The sequence below is a fragment of the Humulus lupulus genome, chromosome 3 (assembly GCF_963169125.1).
Source record: "Humulus lupulus chromosome 3, drHumLupu1.1, whole genome shotgun sequence".
NCBI classification, from domain to species: Eukaryota; Viridiplantae; Streptophyta; class Magnoliopsida; order Rosales; family Cannabaceae; genus Humulus; species Humulus lupulus.
The window spans coordinates 280,445,524-280,454,524 of record NC_084795.1 but is presented as its reverse complement, the minus strand read 5'-3'; the positions used below and the strand labels follow the sequence as shown (position 1 = coordinate 280,454,524).

The 9,001-nt window shown below is 32.2% G+C and overlaps 1 protein-coding gene across 3 annotated transcripts; it reads right to left on the bottom strand.

The window, feature by feature from the left end:
• Window positions 1-2,859: 2,859 nt before the first annotated feature.
• On the bottom strand, window positions 2,860-7,613 carry LOC133824629 (uncharacterized). Of its 3 annotated transcripts, XR_009888548.1 has the most exons (7): window positions 7,464-7,613; window positions 5,440-6,549; window positions 4,590-5,369; window positions 3,968-4,507; window positions 3,568-3,702; window positions 3,129-3,493; window positions 2,860-3,090 (listed from the first exon to the last, which is right to left on the bottom strand). XR_009888548.1 is itself a non-coding variant. In XM_062257580.1 (6 exons), exons 2-6 carry the CDS (start codon window positions 6,544-6,546, stop codon window positions 3,194-3,196), a joined length of 2,862 nt encoding a protein of 953 aa, XP_062113564.1. In that variant the 5' UTR covers window positions 6,547-6,549; window positions 7,464-7,613; the 3' UTR covers window positions 2,860-3,193. The 3 variants fall into 3 exon arrangements, 2 of the variants coding, with proteins under 2 accessions (XP_062113564.1, XP_062113565.1); XM_062257580.1 differs by having other exon boundaries at window positions 2,860-3,493; XM_062257581.1 differs by having other exon boundaries at window positions 2,860-3,493; window positions 5,446-6,549.
• Window positions 7,614-9,001: the final 1,388 nt, after the last annotated feature.

Genomic DNA, 9,001 nt, shown 5'->3' with positions numbered 1-9,001 from the left:
ATGGTAGGTACCTATAGTATATCTAAAAATTAATCTTAAATACTTTCATCATCAAAAAATTAAATTTGAGTATTTAAATATAACTTCCAATACAACTTAAATACTTTCATCACAAATATCTCGTAAAGAAATATGAAGAGATAAACGTTGATGCTTATATTTTGATCCAACAAAAAAAAATTGCTTAAAACTTTCACTATCCACACTTATTATCTAAGGTTTTCTCATAAATATTTTTTTTTTATGTATTTTTACGACCCCTAATTTTTTTTCAATTTTACTAATTAAGTTTTCAAAAATACAATTTTAAAGTATTAAAATTACAAAAATACGGTTTCAACTAGACATTAACCCCATAATAAACATTATTAAAAAAAGCAACTTAAAATCAACTAGACAGCAACCTCATAGCAATACAGTGTTGAAAAAGCAATTACAAATCAATTAGACATCAATTTATTGCATTAATTCAAAATAAACTAAAAAATAACAATAAAGCAACAACGAAAAAAGGCAACAAAAATCAATTAGACATCAATTTACTGCATTAACCCATAACAAATTAACCAAAATCAACATATACCTCAAAACAACTAAACATATACCTCAAATAAACTAAACATATAACCAAAACCAACTTAGAAAAAATTGCCCAAAAAAACAAATTTTTTAAAGAAAATATACTCATGGCATGCCCAGAATAAACTAAAAATATAACCAACATATACTGAAAATAAACAAAATAACATGTATTCAATTAGAAATTAATTACACATCAATCCAAAATATAATTGTGAAAAAACTAAATACATATTCAAAATAAACTAAAATTTAACTGACACAACAACAAAAAATTTAAATATATATATATTAAAAGTACCACATAAATATAAATATCTATAATTTATTGAGATCCAAATAGTCCATTTATCTATTTTGTTACCGTCAAAACTTTAGAAAATATATAAATGTGTAATTATTGGTTAATATGAGGAATTAATCATATCCCACAGTTTAATAACATAAAATAATTCTTTGTTCTTTATTCATATGAGTAAGCTATATTTTTATTTATATATAAATCTAAAGTTTATCTAACATTACAATCTCAACACTTTAGACTTACTTCATGCATGTTGACACGTGCATAAAATAAATGTTATAATATATTTACTAAAACTTTAACTTGTCAACAAAACTCACTGACTACACATAATAAATATTAAAAAAATTAAAGCATTAAATTTGTTAAAAAAAGAACGAAGAGAGTGCTAGCTTCAAATATTGTCTTCTGTAGCAACAAAGTCAAACTCATACAACATACTGATTTTGGATGGCAGCCACCTCGGAGCTCCATGGAAGAAACCATATCAAGTTCCATCTCAAAATTTATTAAGCTTTTAGACCACTATGACAACCACTATCGAGCGATGGGGGAAAAATGTTTTGAATAAGGGGTTTCAGAGTTGGAGTTGGAGTCGGAGTCTCATCGTCCGGAAGACTTGTTCAACTTTGCTCGAGAGAGGATGCCATCCTTTGTTGAAGTTCAGTACGATGAAACTCCAAAAAAATGACAGATACTGTTTTTGAATCTATAGGTGTTGCCAAAAGCATGTACACCATAAAAATGAAAAGAAAACATTTCAATTGCAAATATTTTGAAATCTTCGCCTCCACCCGTTACAATAGATGCCATGAGCTTGAAGTGGACGGTCGAAGGCAAGGGGCACTACTACAAAAATTGCATGAGAAGTCGGCTAAAAATCGATCTATAAACGTTCATAAGTCGGTTTGGAACTGACCTCCCATGCAATGACTTACCATGTAAACACATGGTAGGTCGGTCGACGCCAAACCGACCTATGGTAACTGACATAACATATCGAAACATCAAAGGAACATCTGCAACAACAAAATGTAGCAACAAAGTTTGATTGTAGCTCTAAAACAAAGTGACTCAATCCATCTGCACCAATGCCAAGGGAATGTCTTTTGGCACTTTTCTACCCTATAGTCCGGGGCGGACCCACAGCCTAGGGTGGGCGGCCACCTGAGTGAAAAAAAAAATATAAAATACTTTTAAGAAAATATATGTATTTTAATTAATTGATGTATATATTTTTAATTGAAGTTAATAGTTAACAATTAAGACTTTGGCATAGGGATCAAGCTCATTTATATAAATCATAAAGGCAATAATTCAAATCTCAATGGCCTGATATTTTGAATTAACACAATAAAATGAGTTAAAAGTTGATTTTTTTATTAAGATTTCATTGTATTATGTATATCTTTTATTATTTAGTATCGATTTAAATAATTTGATATTCAATATTTATATATGTCGTAATTAAAGTATCTCAATTTCTTAATATTTTTTTTGCTTATTATGTTATTTTAAAAAAAATCGCCCAATGTTAAAGTTGAATCCCGAGTCCGCCCATGTTAAAGTTGAATCCTAGGTCCGCCACTGCCTATAGAAATAATTGCTTATCAACATAATGATAATTATATATCATTATGTTTCTTTGTATAATTAATTATTTCATTATTTGTTGTACATCATCATCCATTCTTTTTTCTTTATAAACACATTATTTGTTCTGTTCTTTTTCATTACTCTTACAGTCATGGAGAGCTACCATTTTAAAAATATGTTTTTAATTTTATTATATCCATAGTAATAATTATTTTATTTATTTGGTATTAATAATAAAAATTCCTAAAAATAAATTTAAAATCTATTAAATTTAAGGATATACATAGTTAACAAAAAGTAAAATCAAGATATTATTTTGGACTTAATTGAAAAACTAAAATCTAATTATACCTCTTTAAAGAACTTAGAGATACAAGTAGTTTGCTTAAACTAGGAATGCACCATTATGATTCATTCAATATTTTTTAATATACAAAAGGAAAAAAAAGTACATTGATATTATACCAAACACAATTTTCCATTGCCCATTCCGTGAGCCTTTTTCTAAGTAGCTTCAAAACACTATTTGGCTCAAGTTGAAGTCTTTCTTCTATGGAGTATCATACCTAATACCTAATAATGATAAATTTGTGGGATTAAAAACCATATACCTAATAATGATAAATTTGTGGGATTAAAAACCATATACACAAAAGATTACAAAAAAAAGCATCCCACTAAGTAATCACCCTAATATACACATCAAAATACCATCTACAAATTTGTCTTCGCCTTCTTAGGTAACCGGTCACTCATTTCTGCATCTTTTAGGATATGCTTTATCATTAAATTGCTCTGCTTATAATTAGTTTTGCAACCATAGTCACTGCCATGACCACCTTGCCTACCTACTTCTCCTCCCTTATCAACTACCCTATCCTCACCATTAGCTTCATTTAAATTAATTAAACCACCAAAATTTCTTACTTCTATTGGGTTATCATTGTTGGACTCCTTGCTACCCTGATACTCAGCTGCATGCTTGTAAGCTTCTAGCGCATTTCGCAACTCGGCCTAAGATGTGGAGAGCCAATGTTATTACTTGCTACATGTGTTCAGTGTTGATAAATGTAATGAAATGAACTTACAATTTCAAGGTCCTTTCTTTGAGATTCTTCAGTGGCTTCCTTTAATTTGTCCTTTGCTTGGAGGATTGTTTCCATGACCACTTCATGGAGACCACCAACCATTTGTAGTAGATTTGTCACTATTTCTGCACTTACCTGGACAAAGTTATGGACAATATATTGTTAATGAGGAATCAAACAAAAGTAAACCTTACAAAAATAACTATTTCTATGTAAACTAGGCTCATCGTCTAACCCTACAGTATTTTGGGACTAGAGAACTGTAGCAATTGCTATGTAGATACCCAAGAGGGACTCAAACCTTAGATCTTGAAAGCAAGCCACGTGTTTAACCGTTTGAGCTACCCCTCTTAGATACAATACAAAAATAACTATAGTTACTACCAATTACCGTACTCACATGTTTGACATCATTGGGAAGCGGAAGACCTTCAACCTCATTTACACAGGGGATTTCTATGACTTGTGTTCCCTTGTCTATTTTTGGCATTGTCAGTGTCCATGGAGGCAAAGTGATCCCAGGGACAACATCACAAGTTCTTTGTTGAACACCACCACTCGTTCTTCCTTCCCTTCTATCCACAACATTCTCCTGTAAGAAAGACGCAGCATGACTTTTTGGTCGAACGCCACTCATGCTTCCCTCCCTTCCATCCACAACATTATCCTGCAAGGAGGATACATCACAGGTTGGTTGACCACCACTACTCGTACTTCCTTCCCTTCCATTATCCTGTAAGAAAGACTTGTCACAAACTGGTTGAACACCACTCGTGCTTCCTTCCCTTCCAATATCTTGTAAGAAAGACACATCACACGTTGGTTGAGCACCACTGGTGCTTCCTTCCCTTCCATTCATAACATTGTCATGTAAGAATGACACATCACAAGTTGGTTGAACACTGCTCGTGCTTCCTTCTCTTCCATCCTCGACATTACCCTGTAAGAAAGACAGCAATATCATGTTTTAAGCAATCAAAAAAGAAAATGTAACAGAGTATAACAGATGTAGTCGTTTATACCATTGTCTTTGATTGCGTTAAGTCTTCCATGTTGCAGTTTGATTTAAGAGATGGTAACTCTTTAGCTGCTGCCAACAGGTGTGTGTGAGTTGGCACAAATTCCTTAATAACCCAACTGCCTTTCTTGCGATCATGGTTCACACGAAATGCAGCACAACACCCTACTCTTGTCAAAACCTTTGGTTTTCGCTTCCGATCAACCCTTTCTAGATGCTTTTGACGCCTCTGACCTTCCTTAGAACAAACCCATCTCCTTAGATAAACTAAACCATGTTTATCACGTTTTACATCATCTTTCCGTACATTAAACCCAATAATGGTAGAATACATGTAGTAGAATGCTTCTGCCTTTTCAAGGGTGTGAAATTCCAAACCGACCATATTTTCTGTTGTCAGGTCTTCAAAACGTTTATCAATATCCAAGCAAAAAAAGTGTGATTGTTCGCATCTTTCTACGCAGCATGATTGAGCTCGAGTTGACATACCCAAATCTTGCATAGAAAGATCCTTATTGTTTTTAACATTCTCTACAACAGAAGTACCATGAAAACTTTGCATTGAGATATCTTTATTGCTTGTAATATTCTCTTCACTAGAACCACCATGCCAACCTGTCATATCACCACATTCCAGCTCAAATTCATTGCTTCTTCCACCACAAGAACCTTCTTTACTATTATTATTATGATAGCAGCCTTGATTACTACCAACTTCTTCTCTCAAAGAACAATTTCGTTGATAACTTCTTGGGTTTCCTTTCCCTGCACCCTCAACTGCATCCTGCAACATAGACAGTCATTTTAAATAAAACTGCAAAAATCAAAATGTCAATATACTAAGTTTCCAGTACCTTCACCTTCTCTTTTACAAAACCAGATTCAACATTCTGATTTGGTGGAGTAACGGATAACATATAAATTGGTTCCCATGGGTGTGTGTGGTTTGACACAAATTCCCTAACAACCCACTTGCCTGTCTTTTTATTGCACCGCACAGAAAATGCAGCAGAACAACCTACTCTAGTCAAAGCCCTTGATCGTTGCTTCCGATCAATCCTTTCTAGGTGCTTTTGACGCCTTTGCCCTTCTTTTGAACAAACCCATTTCCTAAACACAACAGAACCATCTTTGTCTCGTTTCATATCATGTCTACGTACACTAAATCCAACAACATTGGAATATGTGTAGTAAAACGCCTCCGCCTTTTCAAGTGTTTCAAACTCAACGCCAACCACATCTTCTTTGGCCAACTCATTCATACGCTTATCAATACCCAAGTGAAAACTTGATTGTTCCCATTCTCTAAAGACATATGTTCCAACTTGAGTCGGCCAGCGCGAATCCTGCAACAAAGCACCATTACTGCTCGAGACTCCGTGTGTGTGAGTTGGTACAAATTCCTTAGCAATCCATATGCCTTTATTTTTACTATAACTCACACGAAACGCAGCACAACACCCTATTCTTGTCAAAGCCCTTGTTCGTTGCCTCCGATCAGCTCGTTCAATGTATTTTTGACGTCTTTGCCCTTCCTTAGAACAAACCCATCTCCTCAAAACAATCGAACCACGTTTATCACGTCTCACATCATCTTTCCGTACACTAAACCCAAGGACATTAGAATACACATAGTAGAATGCCTCTGCCTTTTCAAGGCTTTCAAATACCACACCAACCACATCATCCGTGGCCAACTCTTCCATACGCTTATATATACCCAAGTAAAAACGTGATTGTTCACATTGTTCTAATTCACTTCCAGCTTGAATTGATATATCCTGCATTGAAGGCTCCTCAGTAGATGCAGCAGTGTTCTCTGCTCTAAAGTCACTGTGACAACATCTCATGAGAGCACACTCCATTATACACTCATTCGTTCTTTTGCTTAAAGAACCTTCATTACAATCATCATTCACGCAGCACACTCTAGTACTACCATCTTCTCTCAAAGGATCCATTGCCTGCATCAGGAAACATGGTCATATCATCTTCTCTCAAATAATTGATAACCTGACTAGCACAAAATAAGGTTGTAGATTAAAGGAGAAAAGATAAAGAGAGACCAACTTATACAATTGCTTATCTTCAATGTGAAAATAATAATAATTGTCTTCAACATAGTAGCAGTACTTAACCCTGTTACACTCAATCCCTCTTTTTAAAGACAAATGGTTCCTAATGTGACAAACACATACTTTTCACTAATAATTCTATTTTCATGGAAACACTATCAAGGTTTTCTTCAAAGGCATAGATAAGATAACTGTATCTGAAAGCAACTCTAACATAAGCAAGTGATCATAAAAACAAGAGACTCATCTGGGAGAGATGGGCATCAAAATTAAGAGATTCCTCTTACATACATTCATTGGTAACACTAAAATAATCATACAAAAATAAAATTTAGAAGACTCAACATCATTAATCCACTAACTATATTCACGATGTAAGCTTAAGTTTAGCGTCAGTAACTATAATAATTTAAAAACACAGAGCAACTTCCAAAATCATCTATATAATCCAATACCCACTATATACCACTTGTAATTCATTCTGGAATATTAACCTATAAAACACTATCATCTGAGTACTGACGATCAATTGGGGCTTACCAAATCATGAACATTTTCTACTGTTATTAAAAATTGGTTGGAAAACAACGCCACATTCATCTTTGCGCTTTAGAACTGACAAAAAGATCAAATATTTACACAATTGAGCCTTAAAATTTCCTAAAAAAACAATAAAATTATGAAAAACCTAAACCCATAGACCTACTTCGAGAATGGATTCATAAAATTAGGTTGTCAGAAGGTGAATTTTTTTATTAAATTGTGCAAACTCTAAGAGAAAGAGAAAATTACACATAGAATACCTGTGATTGTAAGCTCAAGAAAACCGAATGAAATTATCATCGCTCAGGCGCCGGCCGGTGGTCTAATGGGATTTACTGAGAACCCATAACTTTATCAGTTTCAGACCCAAAATTTACTAAAATGAATTTTCTTTTATTACTTCTTATGGAAAAATAAATATAGAATTATTATTAATATTATTATTCGTATTATTGCATTTATTATTATTATGGAAATGGGATTAATGGTTAATCTAGTTTTGAGCTCCCAATAAATCTCAATTTGACTCCAAAGGTTAAAAGGGTTATTATTTTAGGGAAAATCTCGCATGCACCCCAAAAAGATTACATTGGTGCACTCTATTTTAGTTTTTGACTCTGAAAATAATTTCGGTTCAATTTTTTTAGTAATTGTGTATATTGTAGTGATTTAGAATATCTTGCAAAATTTCTGGAAATTCCAAATAATTTACAGGATCGAAAAATAAGATTCAAGTAATTTGTTACACGTGTGAATATTTTTTTATGCATGTAGAAAGTAGCTTATCTGAATATTTTTTCGGCACTGTAAATTATTCGTATTTTCCTTAAAATTTGTAGAATGCTCTAAATAACTACAATACATAAGGCCATAAAAAAGTTGTGCCGAAAATACTTCACCAGTCAAAATTTGAAGAGGGATCGGTGCACTAGAGAACTACCCATTATTTTATTACCAAATTATACTTACAAATTATGAGATCATTCTAGTGCAGTACATTTTTTGTCAACAATGGTGTAATCATTTTTTCTTTTTCAACTTATTTTCTGCCCGTGATAATTATAATTCAATTTTTTTTTATATATTTATATTATACTTGTTTATAACATCTTACAAATTTTTAATAAATTTTGAATCATTTACGGTGATGAAACAACATTCAAATAGTTTATTGCACGAGTGTGTTTTTGTGTATACGCATATAAAATTCGACTATTTGAATCTTATTTTCGGCACTATAAATTATTCATAATTTCTTTAAAAAAAAATTAAATATTCTAAATAACTACAATGTACATTATCATATAAAAAAAATTATAATTATAATTATATACAAACCAAAAATAATATCGTACACCTAACTTAGAAATTAGGGATAAGAGCTAAAGAAAATAATAAATTAATACAATATTATTAGAAAATATTAAACAATAAAAACAAATTTCTTAATACTTAATATTCTCAAACAATTTCATGTTTTTTTGTTTTGTGAAATTTATGCTCATTGTTGTTTTTTATATGAATTATATTCTTAGGAGATTGTATTTTGAACCTATATGCCCACAAGTGTAAGATTCCTCTAACCTTTACCTAAAATTCCAATCCAATCCTTTTTTCTTTGTTTGTTTCTTTTTCTTTGTGTACTTAGTACTTGGTCAAATAATTTTTCATTGTTTTTTGCTTTTCTATCTTTGACTTGGAAAAAGGGTTCATATATGTGCAATATATTTTAGGAATTATTGATAAAAAAAAGGCAATATCTTTACTTTTTTATTTATTGTCAAAAAATTTCTTTTAA

What these genes read in the sequence shown, in the direction of transcription:
- LOC133824629 (XM_062257580.1), bottom strand. Translation starts at nt 6,546, where the DNA reads ATGGATCCTTTGAGAGAAGATGGTAGTACTAGAGTGTGCTGCGTGAAT. An exon ending in TTGTAAAAGAGAAGGTGAAG is followed by an intron (nt 5,370 to 5,439) that starts GTACTGGAAACT and finishes TCTATGTTGCAG; the next exon opens with GATGCAGTTGAGGGTGCAGG. An exon ending in TTCCCAATGATGTCAAACAT is followed by an intron (nt 3,703 to 3,967) that starts GTGAGTACGGTA and finishes AACTTTGTCCAG; the next exon opens with GTAAGTGCAGAAATAGTGAC.